Source organism: Plectropomus leopardus, chromosome 3 (genome assembly GCF_026936395.1).
Source record: "Plectropomus leopardus strain MGB_pleo_1.0 chromosome 3, ASM2693639v1, whole genome shotgun sequence".
NCBI classification, from domain to species: Eukaryota; Metazoa; Chordata; class Actinopteri; order Perciformes; family Serranidae; genus Plectropomus; species Plectropomus leopardus.
The window spans coordinates 10,337,773-10,353,362 of record NC_142178.1 but is presented as its reverse complement, the minus strand read 5'-3'; the positions used below and the strand labels follow the sequence as shown (position 1 = coordinate 10,353,362).

The following is a 15,590-nucleotide window of genomic DNA, read 5'->3' as shown; positions in this document are numbered from 1 at the left end:
CTCCAGAACCACAGAATCTATCTGAATATCAGAATATCTGCTTTCACAAGCTGAGCAGTACTCCCTGTGACGAGTCAACTGACATTTAATGTGTTAAATTTTTGGAGTACCTCCAATAAGCTGCTCTTGTGAATGTAAATGCTGTGGTTTTGTATGCTGTGAGGCCCTTGGTGACAAACAGGAAACCAACCAACTACCATAATGCAGATATTGCACACGCCAGAAACTCATACTGTATGAGTGAAATACAAGAATTCAGAAATACTTACAGGCACTTTTCACCAATGAGACCAATGTTTATACCCTGCAGACCATGAATAAGCAGCACAGTGTCACCTGCAGAAATGTCAGGTTCCATATAAAGCCAATGATAAAACTTGAAACAGCTTCCATTCAAGTTTAAGTGCACTCATAAGAAGATCAGGTTCTCTCTTTGATAGGATCTGTCCATTCATGCAAAGAAAAAACCTGAGATCATTTCCATTCATCAAACACAGCTCTCAGATAAGCTAATCCTAAAATGATGCTCTTGCATGTCACTGGGCAAAAATGAGAAGTATGTAGGCAGAGTATTTCTGGCTGCACTTTAATTAAGTTGTATTCATCTTGAGATGTTGCATTAATGAAGGGAGATTAGAGCAGCAAATCAAATGATTTCTTTTCTCATCGAGGGGTCAGTTCAGGTTCCCTGATGCACCTGTTTGGTTAACTTCCTGTATTATTCATTGAATCAACTGTGCACCCCTTTGGCTCACTGTGGCTTTTTTAGCTTCAGTTAAAGCTCTTCGAAGGAAGTTTGTTTTAGTGAAGTCTTGCATGTCTGATACACTGTTCTATTTTTATGCCCCCGGTGGGTTTGTTGCGTATGAGAACAGTTAGGATTTAACGGCCGAGGTTTCTGAGTCGTGATCTGAGTCACACTGTTATCTGAAATGAGGTTACTCATCCAGAAATGTAGTTTGCCGTGGCAAAGGTTATTGACGCTTTCTTTGTGGAACATCAAAACGCTCAAGCGCAGATCTGACTCATAAAGAGACGCTTTGTTGGGGATGTAAATGGCAGAACTGTCACTCTGATACACAAAGCACATAAACAGTTATGTAAAAATGCAAGGGGAGAGGATTGCTAATGACCAGCTCATCCTTAGCCTGGAGAGTGAATCCATTAGGAAGCAGTGCTGATGAAAATGAAAGTGCTCAGTTGGGCTAAACGAGAAAGAGAAGTGAACATTAAAGCAGCAGGGTGGTTTTCAGGCTGGGTAACATTTTCGACTCTCCTGGCACTGCCACTTTGTTCTTCCTGTTTCCATTTCATGTGTTCATGGGTTTCTCACACTTGCCAGTTCTTGTTACTACGCTTTGTGTGTTTGCCTCCTCTACAGTGTGACTGTTTGTCTATTCTTAGAGAGCAGCCATGTAAGTCAGCAGATGGCCCAAGGCTGGCATTGTCACGGTGCCCAGGAGGCAGTTTGGCCACAGACCTGGAGTATGTCATTAGAGCTAATCTGCATTCTGTCATTCAGGAGGCTACTGATGCAATCGGGGCTCAATGTTAATAGAGTTCAGTGCAGTGCTAGCCAAATGACACTATGCAAACATTTGCAAACACATCTCACAGGCTAAAGATAAATCGATCCAAATGCCTCAGGATTATTGTATCACTTTCCAAGACATTGTGTCTCTCTGTCGGGTTTCTTGAGGACAGCCATGCAGCCCTAAATCAGCTTTAGCCCACCATGATGGGGTATTCACACGAGGTTCACATTACAGCATGGTTTGAACCGTACTCCTGAATGTCAGGATTTTCTTTACTCATAAAATGAATGTCCTTGCATAAAGTGAAACTGCCCTCTTTGGTCCTGAAATGCAAAACAAAATTTTGTATACTGATCATTTACTGATTGATGATAGCCAGGGGGGGATGGATTTTTCTTACTTTCCCAAGATTTCAGCAATTTGTTGAGTTTCAGCCAAGCCACACGTGGTATTGCAGCACAGTAGACAGTCTGAGAATTGAAAGTTGGAAGTACTGGTGGATATATTGAGACTGTTGAGGGTGTGGTTCCCTTCCTCACGGTCCAAAATTGTTGGGTTTTTTTTTTTGTTATGTTTTTTTTTTTTTGCTTGGAGGAAATATTTAGTTCATAGATATTCAGCTCACTCCTTAATACTCCCATACTGTTTGTGGATTACGCTGTAATGTCAATGCATACTTTTAATAACATGTATGATGTTAGCATACATGTCCAGTATGATGAATGAAGTAGTTGTTGTTGTTGTGACCTAGAAGTGGTTATGTGTTTATTCACATTGTGTAATTAAAGCATCACTCCAGCTAGTGTTACTATTTTTGACTTTGTTCTTTCTCAAAAAGAGAATGGGGGGTGTGGCATGGATGCATAAAAACTGGATACAGCACTGGAGACGGGCCCCTGTTCATTCCTATGAAAGTTAGTATTAGTGTAAAAATAGTTATCTCAGATCCTCCGCATTATTGGGACCACAGAGCAAGAACACATGAGACTTCACAGGCCGAGGGGCTAACCTCCGCTGGCAGAGATGGCTACTTCGGTTTAGCCCCTCACTAGACTTGAATGAGAATAGAATTATTTGTGTGGATGGATCGAATTTGGATTTAGTGTTTGTTTCGACACTCAAAAAATAATAATCTACTGAGTTACAGATGTATTTTTCCCAGTGTAATGTTTTGGGGAAATGTCTTTGGGCCCAATGGCATCATGTGACGGATCCAGATCCAGTTCTAGTTCCACAGTTTTTTCACTATGTCAAATTAGCTCCAAAGTCTGACGCACCAGATTGGCATGGATCTTAGCATGGAGAGCAGTAGATAAGTAACTCAAACATGAGTCACGATGTGGAGGACTTTTGCCCTCTTCCACCTGAAGGAGATCTTAATGAATTTGAATTTAACTTAAGTTGGATTTCAGTTATTTCTGAATGACAACAGCATAGCTTAACTATTTAAATGACAGTTAAAAGGGGAAATTCATTTTCAATTTAATTTTTCGACTTGGTGTAGCACTAAGTAAATAAAATACTTTAATTATATATCAATATTTCATGTCTAAATATAGAAATCTTTAATAAGTTCATTAGTAATATTGAATATTGGCTAACTTTAATTAACAGGGCTTCCACTTTGGGGTTTGATTGCCCTGTCTGCACATTTTTCTAGCAACGTTTCAAGTTGGCAGTTCCTCTATAACTTTTTTCTCTTTTTTCCCATAACCTACTGTAGTATGTACATGTTACATGTTAAGCAATCATAGTGCTGTGTTGGGTCCAGACACTGATAAAACAATCCCACACAATCCAAAAACGAAAGCTCACTGTCTTGTTTTGCCTATTTAACATCTGCATGAACATTTTGCGTCTGATAAACATCAGCATAGCCAAAATAAAAGATATATTGACTTGCTAGCACCTGTTTGCCGTTCAGATGCAGAGAGCTATCACAGTGCACCTGTACAAGCCTGGAGGATGACATATGACCTTCAGCTAAGTCATCTCTCTGTTCTCAATCATCAACCTTCTTCTGTTTGGACTTTGAGCATAAATTAAGTAATTTGTCAAAAATGTTTGATGAAAAACATGCCTAATCAACATTAAATGCCAAAATGTACTAGAGTGAGGTTTTAAGAAGTGGTTACACTGAATCTTTCAAGATGTACCATCAACTTAGTGTAAATGTGTGTGTCTCTTTCCCATGAGACGGGCCCATTTGTGCCCTTAAATTAACAGCACCCACAATGCTACAAGAGTTGCACTAAGTGGTTATTAACAACACTTTTCCCAGGACAAAGTCACAGACAACCAAAGAAGGGCTTTTATTTTCTTGTGGAAAGTCTGTCTGTACTTCATAGTTGCAGTAAAAGCTGGAAAATTGATACTCTTGGCAAGACCACATGTCTCTCACAACCCCCCACTGTCTCTCACTGTACCTCCATCTGACACTTTCCATCTTATCTGAGGGCCCAGGAAGATAAATCTCTAAGGAGGAAAGTTTGATATAATAAAATGTTCCTCTGTTATTGGGGCTGCATTTATATTCTTATCACCAGTATTGCAGGCAGGCTGTCGCTGTGTTGTGTCAGACAGACAAATCAAAAGTACAGAGGCTTCTATGTTCTCCAGCAAAAAGCTTACAGATGCTGCCTCGATGCAAAACAGAGCCTAAACTATTACAGCTAAAGGATACCGTGTCTGTGTATAATCAGGATGGATGTCTCCACTCAGGTATATGTGTCTGTGGTTTGCAGTGTCTGTGACTGCGAACCTCACACAGACAATACCACAAGTTTTTGTCACAGCACAGGAAATGTTGTCTCCTCCTACATTAAGAAGAGTGTGAGTCGCTGCTGCTGCAAGCACATACTAGCACGTTTGGCAAAGTCAAGCTGTGTTTTTAGTTTGCCCGTTGCGGCGCTGCCTTGGCACACAGCCTTCATCTTCTACACAACAATTGATCCTCCTTAAAGTGAGGTAAGCCGTGATTTGTAGTTGGCAGCGTTTTCTCCCAACGAGGGCTGTTCGTTTTGTCTACCTAATCCTTTTAGGATTATGAAACATGCCTCTAATCTACAGCCGCACTGCTTCACTTTGGTTACAACTTCCACATCGTTTATTTCTGAAGAGTCAGAATTTCTCTTGTGGGCTGTGCTGCTAACATGAGGTAGTTGCTAATCGAAATGTATGCAGCATTAAGGAGCAACAGATGTGTGCCTGTCCCTATATGATTTATTGTCTAGTTTTACAGATGAGTTTATGCACTGGAGTAACAAGCACTGGGGAAACAATAATTCTTTCTTGAAACTATATGGGAAAGTTTTTCTTGTTGTTTTATGTGTGCATGCACATCTGCACATGTGTGCTCATGTCTCCCTGCTGTCACAAGTTGAGTTTTTGGCAGACAGTGTAAAAGACAGATTAACACCTTTCAGTGTTGTCTTGTTCAAAAGCGGGTTCTCACAAATGTGAATTTGAAGTCTGGTGTATCCTGTTTCACACAGGAAATGAACTGCTCAGATCAGTATCTTCTATGGTCCTCGCACTCAACACTGCAGTTAATATTTTTTCACATGCAATTTTCTACTTCAGTTGTGCAGTTTTTTGAAGTCACTGCATCCATTTTTATTCCGAACTTACTTTGTGCCGTCCGATGAGTAGAAGCCATACTTAATGATTGTATATTGAATATTAGATGATATATAAATCTAAGACATGAATTAACATCTCTTTTTATTTCCCCTTTTTTCTTTAATCTACATCTCTCAGGGTCAGAGGTCAGTCTGAGCCACAGCAACATGTCGGAGTCCGCCAAGCCCCACCACCCCAACCCACAAGGTAAGGGGGACAAGACCCATGGCAGCGACTTCAGTTACGTGGGCATTGATGCCATCCTGGAGCAGATGAGGAGGAAGGCCATGAAGCAGGGCTTTGAGCTCAACATCATGGTTGTGGGTGAGTCTGACATTCACACATTTCGTTTAACAAAAAGAAAGTCAACAGTTCTATTGTTCACCTGCAACTTGAGTGCGTGCAGAATGCCTTGACACTCAAACCACTCAAAAACCACCCAGAACAGAAGACAAAAGTCATAATGTCAAGTCCCTTCAAACAGTGTTCAGTCGCCTTGACTTTTCTTGCCTTTGTAGTTACATTTTGTGTTGGTAACCCTAACCTTAACTACCGCAAACTATGTGCATATGCATCTAATTTGCAATAGCAATTCACCTCCACTTATAGGAGCTTTATATGACATTTGGAAAATTAATATGGCAGCACACAACTATTGCTAGGTAAAGATATAGTGGAGTAATGGCATCCTGTGCGGGGAATGAAGTCATGCTACCTCTGTGGGTTTTTCGATCTGAGCTTCTCTGTTTTTTGTTTCAGTAGTGTTGTGGTGTTTCAGTCCAGCCCTGAAAGCATGTTAGTTAATGCAAGTTTATCACTGATTCTCTCCACTGCGTATTGCCACCCTCAAGTCCACCAGACATTAACCCCCGTAGCTCTTTCAGCATTGTTTTTAGCTCTGTTTGCAGACAATCTGAATCTTTGAATATCATATCGAGCTCTTTTAACTGTGCTTTAGTTGCCATGCGAAGGTACTGTGGGGGCAGTTGGAACGTTATAAGGCTGAACACATGTGTTGCTCATGCTAAGTAATGACATATAAAAAGATATTTTTTTGATAAAAGGTTGGTCACCACACTGTATGAATACAACTAAAAAATATCTGTGGTATGATGTAAAGATTAGCTTAACTGTTCCCATCCAGCCTGACCTTGAGCTTTACTTGAGCCTGATTACGCCTTCATGTTTGATTTGGACGCAGCTCCTAAAATCTAAACTGACACAGATGTATCGGAGAGGACTTGAGGCTGTAATTGCTTCCAAATGTTTGCAATAGTTATTGACTGGGTACTGAATTCAGTAGAAAAGATCAGAAGGCATTTTCAATTTTCGCAGCAGCACAGAATGCAGAACAAAGCTTAGAAAAACAGGATGTCATTCACAGCATGCTTAGTTTGCAGATTCTCTCTGACCTGGAAAATACTCTTTTCTTTATTTGATTTATCTTGAAGCTTTTCTTCGGCTCTCTTTTGATGCAGTCAAACAAACAAAAACAAAAAATGTTGTGTGTTTGCATGTGCTGTTCTACTTCAGTTGTTTAGTTAATAGTCAGCCAGCATGGTGCCTTCCTCAACAAGCTCTATTCTTTGTGTCAATGATGTAACAAACAGACACACTCAAGTGGACAAAAGGGGGCTGTCACTGCTGAGAAAGTGGCATAATGATGGCGATTACTCTGACGAGCTGAAGCTCACGCAGCAGCTACACACCACCAGTTACTGTAGATGTTACCATTAAGTCTCTGCACACACAATTATCCCTGAATGCACCTGTGCACAGGCACAAAGGCAGGCACGAACAAATCTATGCACATGTTGTCTTCTGAGAAAGGAATGTCAAAATGTGTTTTGACACACAGGGGGATACAGATTACTCAACAGGAATATGTTGAAAACCCTCAGCGATATCATGATTGGATTTTTTCATCCTTGGTGATTATGTTTGGATAATGTTGGCAAGGTGGTGGTTATAGAATGCAGTCAGTCCGATTTCAGGCCCTGCGGGGAAGTGTTTTGTGCACACTGCTAAGGTGGCAAGTCGGCACAACTCCAAAAAGGAATAATACTGTTCATCAACAGAGACATATTGATTTATAGATGTAGGGAAATTAAGTGAAAGTGTAAGAGTTTTAGCGAGAAAGTGGCAATATGACAAAGTAAATCTGTATTGCACATTTCTACATAACGCCAACATGTATCCACTTGTAGTGCTCCGACTCCTCGAAGATAAATGAAACTTGTATCATGAGACGAATAAACACTGAGTTGTGAAATGATACTCTCACATTGTGCACAACGCAATAAAAAAGTTTACTGTAAAAAATAACGATGAGTTTAAACCTGCGTGATTTTGTGATTGCCAGAGGGAGCTTTGATTTTCAATGCTACAGCAACCTATGAAGTTCTTCTGGGTCATGCGGTGGCAGATAGTTGCCTCATTGGACTCCTATTTCTCACTGTAAGGCTAGTATTGACCTGCCTTTTGCTCCTGGTCCTTAAAATCCCAAGAACTAAATGTTTTCAGTTTATTAGATCTTTGACTTCCTTGTCACTTCTCAGAAACTGGGCTGCATGTGGTTGTGGAGGTGTTTGTGATATTGAGTTAACCTACTACACACTGTTACAGTCTGTAGTCAGATACTTTTTTTTCACCGTAGGATTGAGCTTTCTTTGCATTAACTTCATTCAAATTCTTGTTGTGTATGTAAATGAAGAATTGCAGGATAACATAAATAAAAACAGCTGAACAGAGTGGAACAGCAAGTGATACTACTACTACTGCTGAAATAAAAACCCTGTATAGCTTTCCGATGTTTAGTCTCTATACATTAGCTATTTTTGACCATTTAGTTTTGTTAATTGTACTAGCGCTTGTGATTTAATATTGTACAGTTAACTTTTCCTTAGTAAAACCTTCTTTTTATTTCACTTGACTTTATAAAAAAAGTTGCTGGGAACTTGCTGTATATGATGTTGAAAGTTTCAGTTTTGATAAAGCATTTGCTTAAGGCATTTAAACAAAGGTTTGTGTTGGAGTTTGTTATATTTCATATTCTAAATAAATCTTAGTTTAGTATATTAGCATGCTAACATTTGCTAATTAGCAGAGATGCGTGCTGTAGTCACAAAACATGGGCTCAAGCCACAAATTGATGACTTTAGACTTGACTTGACAAAATTTGACAAACTGACAAAAGGACCTATGACTTCACTCTGACATTTTGACTTTAATATACTTGATAACTTTCCCCAAACCCAAAGATTAAAAAGTATATTACTTAAAAGTTTGCCACAAATCACTTCATTTCCCTTTATTTCCCAAACCAGCTAACTTTAATATCATTCATTCACAGCAAGTCATCACTTAATTCCCTAGATCCACTTCATTTGAACCAATCTGATAGCATCACATCAAGTTGCAGGAGAGAACCATGAAGAGCTAACATTGTGCTGCTGAGCACCATTTGAAAAAATGATACCAAAGATAATTTCTTTCATGTACAAAAACTGCACAGTGGTCAAAAAAAAATTAAGTGTAGTCTACAAAATGTGCAGAGCAAAAGTTAAAGAGGAAAATGTCTTCTTTCAAAAGAGGAATGTATTTTAAAAAAGTATTCATGATTTTTGAAAACGTAATTTATTGTTACCTATTCATTAACACACAACATTTGGTGACTTGGTGTTTGAGTGCTAAGAACTGAGACTTACTTGTGACTTGCTAAACAACAACAATGGGCCCACCACTGGAAACTGGAGCATATTTTGTGATTCTAATTAAATTTCCGTTGGCTAACAGAGATGTCACTGGGATGGCGAGTGAGGACGTGAAAGGTTAGAGCAGCAGAGGTCTTGGCCGTGTCCGTTGTGGTCTCCTCTGAGATGCATTTGCCTAATCCCTGCCCTCAGCCAGCTGACCTTTTGATTTCCACCTCGCAGAGCAGAGAAGGCAGCTAGGGTGTCTTAGTGAGTGTGAGAGAGAAAATATCTGAGTGTGTGGGTGAATGCAAGCAACTAAATGGACAGCATGTAGGGTGTGTGTGAAAGAGCAAGTGTGTGACAAAGATGGAAAGAGTGGTGGAAAAGGCTGCCCTGGGTGTCACAGAGGGCCTGGCAGCTTGGTAACGCTCCACACGGCACAGTGGATGCCCACAGGGGCAGAGGAAAGGGGGGGGTGTGAAACAGGAATTGTTAAAAAGAATACCAGTTTTGAAATTTTTTAATACCGTGTGAAATGTATATAATACATTTTCAACCCATATTCTATTAAATACAGAACAAAGAAAAGATATTTTATGTTCAACCTGAAACACTTTATTGTTTTTATAAATATGCAATCATTCTGAATTTGGGATTGGTACCCATGACATTGGAGTAACTTTCACATCTGTGAAGGTACAGTGATTACGATGAGGTACAGATTTTGGAGCAACATACGCTGCCATTTGGACTAAGTCTTTTTTAGGTATGTCCCTGCTTATTCCAGCGAGACAATGCCAAGCTACATTCTGCACGTTTTACAACAGGTTGGCTTTGTAGTAACAGCAGTAAAAGCAGTCCAGACCTGTCTTCCATTAAAAATGTGGGTTACATTATGAACTGCAGTATATGACAATGGAGACCTCGCACTGTTAAGCAGCTGAAGTCACATATCAAACAAGAATGGAAAAGATTTAACTTCAGAACTTAAAATACTTGTATCCTCAGTTCCCAAAGGCTTACTGAGTGCTGTTAAAAGTAGAGGTAATGTTACACAGTGGTTAACATGTACCTGTCCCAATTATTTTGGAAAGTGTTGCTGGCCTCAAACTTAATATGAGTGTATATTTCCAAAAAACAAAGCTTATTCGTTTTAACATTATATATCTTGTCTTACTGTATTCAATTGAATATAGATCAAAATGGATCTGCAAATCATTGTATTCTGTTTTTATTTACATTTTGCACAGCGTCCAACCGTTTCTTTGGAATTGGTGTGTATATGGATTTGCTGCCCTAGCTGTTTAGTACAAGCAACCACAAAATAACTGTGTTTCAAAGGACTAAACAAAAAAAATGCATTGTGTATGAAGTAATGTTGTAAAGTCAAATTGAGTCTTATCTTGTATTTAGAAAGCCTAGTTTTCTGTAAGTTTCCTATATTTAATTTGGTTAAACTGCAAATAAAAATGGAGTGGATCATGATTTTATGTGCAGTGCTGATGTGTCATGGAGAGACTAATACCCAACATGTGTGCACAGTCCAGAAACTGTTTATTGTTATATATATCATATTGGTTATCCCCCAGTGGTTTGAGTGCAGTGATGCATCTTAAAATAGTTAAAAATGCCTTTTGCATGTGTATGTGTGTGGTCTATACAATACATCTGTCCTCTTGGCCTCTACAGCTTGCCTGTCTGACCCTGCAGCTGTCCTGCCATACTCATCTTCTATTGACACACTCACACACACACACACACACACACACGCACGCACGCACGCACGCACACACGCACGCACACACTCATGTTACAATCCATACATTCGAGATGATGTCACATGCGTATTCAGTCTCACTGGTTTTGTGAGGAAAAAGCCTAAATAAACTCTTTTGTTAGAGCTGAATGAGGATCTTGTCTTTGCGATTGTCTAGGGTTAAAACCATGAGTGAATGTGTTCTCAGTGTCTCTAACTGTTGTGTGTCTTTGTGGGGGTTTTTTTCCTGATCAGGGCAAAGCGGCCTGGGGAAGTCCACTCTGATGAACACCCTGTTCAAATCCAAGGTGAGCCGTAAGTCGGTGCAGCCCGACCCCGAGGAGAGGATCCCTAAGACCATCGAGATCAAGTCCATCAGTCACGGTTGGCCAGTGTTCATGATCAATAGCCTACAGCCAAAATATTTGTACTAACATGTGTTTCATGTTGCACCATTATACTACTGATTCGTTGCGTTTTTTGTGTGCATGTCCAAAAGAAAAACTTATTATATATTGTTTGTTTGTCTAGATATTGAGGAGAAAGGTGTGAGGATGAAGCTGACAGTAATTGACACTCCGGGCTTTGGGGATCAGATCAACAATGAAAACTGGTGAGCTCAGGTTACTTTATCTGGAGGCCTCAGTAGCTTTAATTAGTGCATTTGTATGGTTATTCATTTAATCCGACTTGGACAAGGAAGCCAAAGTTCAGTGTTTCATCAAAATAATTTCATCAAAGCAATCTGTATGCCTCTGTGGCCAAAGGCATTATGTTTTCAGGTTATCCATCCATCCTTTTCTCTCAAGAAGTGATATCTCGAGAAGGCCTTTAAGGATTTCTTTTTTTTTTTTAAATTTGGCTCAAACATCCACTTGGACTCTACAATGAACTAATTCGATTTTGGTGATTGTAGGTCACTGTGACCTTGCATCCGTTTCATTCTCTTAAACGCGATATCTCAAGAAGGACCTGAGGTAATTTCCTTAAATTTGGCACAAACGTCCACTTGGACTTGGTCAGTGTCAGTGTTTGGTCAATGTTTTGGTCAAGTGATGACATTTCATATCCAAAACATCAAAGGTCAACTTCACTTAAAATTTGCAATACCGATTTTTCTTATTGTTTGTCATTTATTATTATTTTATGCTAGCTACGTTGTTTATTTATGTTGATTTCCCATTAGTGTCAGTAATAAACACACAACATGTAAAAGATGATAATAGCACATTAGGTTGCTTGCCTCAGGCGCTGAATGTGTCAGGTCAAATTCCATAAGAATATGTACTATAAAGTTGCAGAATCTAACTCTGCATGACATTATTCATCACTATAATTATATAATTCTTCAGTCACTGCTGTAGCTTGAATAACTGTAAGCAAGAGATTTTGACTGCTGTTTTCTATTTCCTTCATCAGCTGGCAGCCCATCATGAAGTTCATCAACGACCAGTATGAAGCCTACCTGCAGGAGGAAATCAACATCAACAGGAAGAAGAGAATCCCAGACTCCAGGGTGCACTGCTGCATATACTTCATACCTGCCACAGGCCACAGGTAAGATCACATATAAAAAAGCCGTGCAGTCTTGTGACTCAGTGCCCGGCTTTTTTTCTCCTCATTCCACCAGTTTCTCCCACAGCTGCAGAGACTAATCAGGCCTTGTGGGAATCTCCCCTGACCCATTGTCTGTCCACAGCTCTTTAACCACATCCTTCTCCACCAGCTTTTCTCTATCATCTATGTCTGTAGTGACCACATGTGGGACTCATTCTCTCCTCGGGGACGATTAATATCACTCCAAGAGTCCGATTTCACAATGAAATTGGACTCTACAGTTCTCATGGTTTGGAGAGGTAGAGAGACAGGGAAACAATTATCAGGATGTATTAAGTGTCTTATATAATGCATCTTTGGTCTGAACATGTTGATTATAGGCTTACTAATTAATGTATTTACCCCTAAATTGAATGAAATTGTGTGGCCTTAACATGTCTTAAGTTTCCACAATCTGAACCTATTAATCTAATGAATCACTTTGCCTGAAAGTGTTTTTCCGCTGAATTAAATTTGAAAAAAGGGGCTGAATCAGAGATCTGGATTTGATCATTGATTCAGTGCCTTCAGTATTCGTCTGGAACACAAAAAGATCCATTCCAGGTGGAGTCCGGCATGACAGTGGTCAGAGACGGGCACATTTTGATGAGGCTGCATGGAGCCGGAACAGAAAAAAAAGATCGTCCTTAGCATAAGCGATGCAGATAGTCGGAAGTTGCAAGAATTCTAACAGTATTGATGCTGTAATTTGGCATCAGATTTGTTCAAGTAAATGAATCAAAGAAAGGTCTCCTTTCAGTGTCCTTACAACTTCTTGGCAGAGCGCACATCTCTTTCTAAACAACCAGGTGGTGGCTGATTGCTTCAATTACACAGCGTTTGTGTCGGCACATTTTACTGCTGCGGAGATAACACAAACCACATTTCTCCTGCTGTTTTCTCAGTGATTAGGGTCTGTCTTTTTTCCCCCCAAGTCCACTCTGTAATTTGTTCAGTGTAACAGCAATGATTGGTCTGTCCTTATGTGCACTGAGGGTCAAGGAAGAGTACACAGCAAGGCCAAGTGCACATACACACACACACACACACACACACACACACACACAGAATTTATAGCCCATAAAGGAATCTTGTAAGAAATATTGTATTGTACGCATGCACATAAAAGCACAAACAATACCCATGTGCGCTAACTGTAAACACTCATCCACTTACAATCTAAGCGCATTTCTCCGTGACGGCTGCTGCTTCACATTTCTGTGCACCAGCAGCTCAACAGTTGTCCACTTAAACGCTCTCCATGAGTGGAGGATGACATGTGTGTGTCTTTGTGTCCTGCTGTTTGACAGACCCCCTCATCATCTGCTCATGTCGCCACAGCTGCGGCTTCAGAGAATGTGTGTATCCCCATTCGTGCAAAGCAGAGCGTGTAGTGGACTCAAGTGGGCAGTAGGCATGCTAACACTTGTATAACTACTCTTGTGTGGATGCACCGAGTGTGTGTGTGTGTGTGTGTGTGTGTGTGTGTGTGTGTGTGTGTGTGTGTGTGTGTGTGTGTGTGTGTCACAACTCACAGCTGCTCAGTTCAACAACACACACACACACACACTGCTCACTGTTCTCTCTGTCATTTTGAATTTGTACTGCTTCCCTCTCTCACACATGTATAAACCTCCGAGACATGCACACTTATAAATACATGAGAGTACACACTCATTTTGAAGACAAAGATGCAAACATCTGTTAGAAACTGGTATCTTTCTTACAACCAACCAGAAGGTTGTAGGTAGCAGAACAAAAGAGACATCTGTTGGGGCTGCTTTTGGGACCAGGCATAGAGATGTTTTTATGTTAAATGCATTTTCAAGCATGTTCGTGTGCATCTGTGACTCAAGCCCTATTTGCAGGGGACTCATTTTACTCAGGGTCTTCATGTTATTTAGAAATTACCCCCCATGTCTATGTTTCATGCGTATTAGCACAGGACAAGGGAGGTCTGTATTTTACTCCAATTTAATGACATTACACTCTGGATATGATCAGCACAGTCATTTGTGACTCAGTGCTTCACCACACAGAAAGACTACACAGCACTAATCAATAGTGGTGATGCCCAGTATTAACCTTTTTCACTTAAAATGTGGGTCAAACAAACAGAACCAATTCTGTCACACAATGTCACATTTTATCCATCGTATCATCTTTCGAGATTTTGCTCCTCTGATTGATTTAAGCTTGCTTTTTTTTAGGAAAATGGGTCTCCAAATTGTGTAGCAAGATGCTACAAAACTTTCATTCACAAAGACCAACTCAGCCTCCGTGATTTGCGGCCGACAACAGGCAGAAGGTGGGGAGAAAACAGAAAACCTAATTTGATCCAATTTAACGATTAGCACAGGAGTTATCTCACAACCTTCAAGTTTAGTGTAATATTGAAGGTTGACCTAATTTGTAATGGAGTTTTTATTCTTCTGCAGTGACAACAGCCATGGCCGGAAGCATTATGTTTTTCAGGTCTTCCGTCTGTCTCTCCCATTCTTGTGAACATGATATAACAAGAACACCGTGAAGGAAGTTCTTAAAATTTGGCCCAAATATCCATTGGGACTCAACAATGAACTTGTTAGATTTCACTTGTCAAAGAGGTCAAGGTCACTGTGACCTTGCGTCCGTCTCATTCTTGTGAATGAACTTTTTTTTTTTCTTCAAATTCCCCACAAATGCCCACTGGGACTCAGGAGAGAACTGATTAGAATTTGGTAGTCAAAGGTCACTGTGACCTCACAAAACATGTTTTGAGTCATAACTCAGGGATTCATTTACCGATCATGACAAAATTTCACATTGTTGTCTAACAGAAAAAATGACAAAGTGATTAAAAACATTTTATCCAAAAAGTCAAAGGTCACTTTACTGTGACCTCATAATGTTGTGAAAAAAACACTTTTCTGGTTATTACTCAAAGTCATAACTCAGGGACAGAAGGGGAGACATTTGGTCAGATACCAGATTGGTGACAGTAATCTTGCATGTCCACCTTGAAAATGTGCTGATTGTATAGATCATCTGTTCTGTGGAGGGAAAGATTTGTATGATATATCCACATTTTCACACACGTGATGTAAACCGTAACTTGACTGGTTTGTGGAGGAATAGAACTGCAAACCGATAATTAGAGGCACTTGACAAATAACAGAAATTGCAAATTTGCGCAGGATTAACATTACAGATGACCTCTTCAATCATTGCAAAATACCAGAGGTCCCCAGGTAATGCTAGTCTTCTGCAAATGGTGCTTTTGAATTGAGAACATACAGTACATATTTGTAATCAAATTTTCTGTGCACCAAAAACAACATAACACTTTCACTTAGCGCTGATTTATGCTGGATTTGTTTGTTTTTCTCCCACAGATTTTAGCTGTTC

The 15,590-nt window shown here is 39.9% G+C and overlaps 1 protein-coding gene across 4 annotated transcripts in view; it reads left to right on the top strand.

Moving 5' to 3' along the window:
* Positions 1-15,590, top strand: part of septin9b (septin 9b) — a 102,676-nt gene that overhangs the window by 73,191 nt on the left and 13,895 nt on the right. For all 4 annotated transcript variants that reach the window (XM_088075569.1, XM_088075568.1, XM_042485022.2 and 1 more), the window contains exons 3-6: positions 5,295-5,480; positions 10,863-10,991; positions 11,139-11,220; positions 12,027-12,164. In XM_088075569.1, coding sequence (XP_087931695.1) covers positions 5,295-5,480; positions 10,863-10,991; positions 11,139-11,220; positions 12,027-12,164 — 535 coding nt within the window. The remainder of the gene's footprint in view (positions 1-5,294; positions 5,481-10,862; positions 10,992-11,138; positions 11,221-12,026; positions 12,165-15,590) is intronic.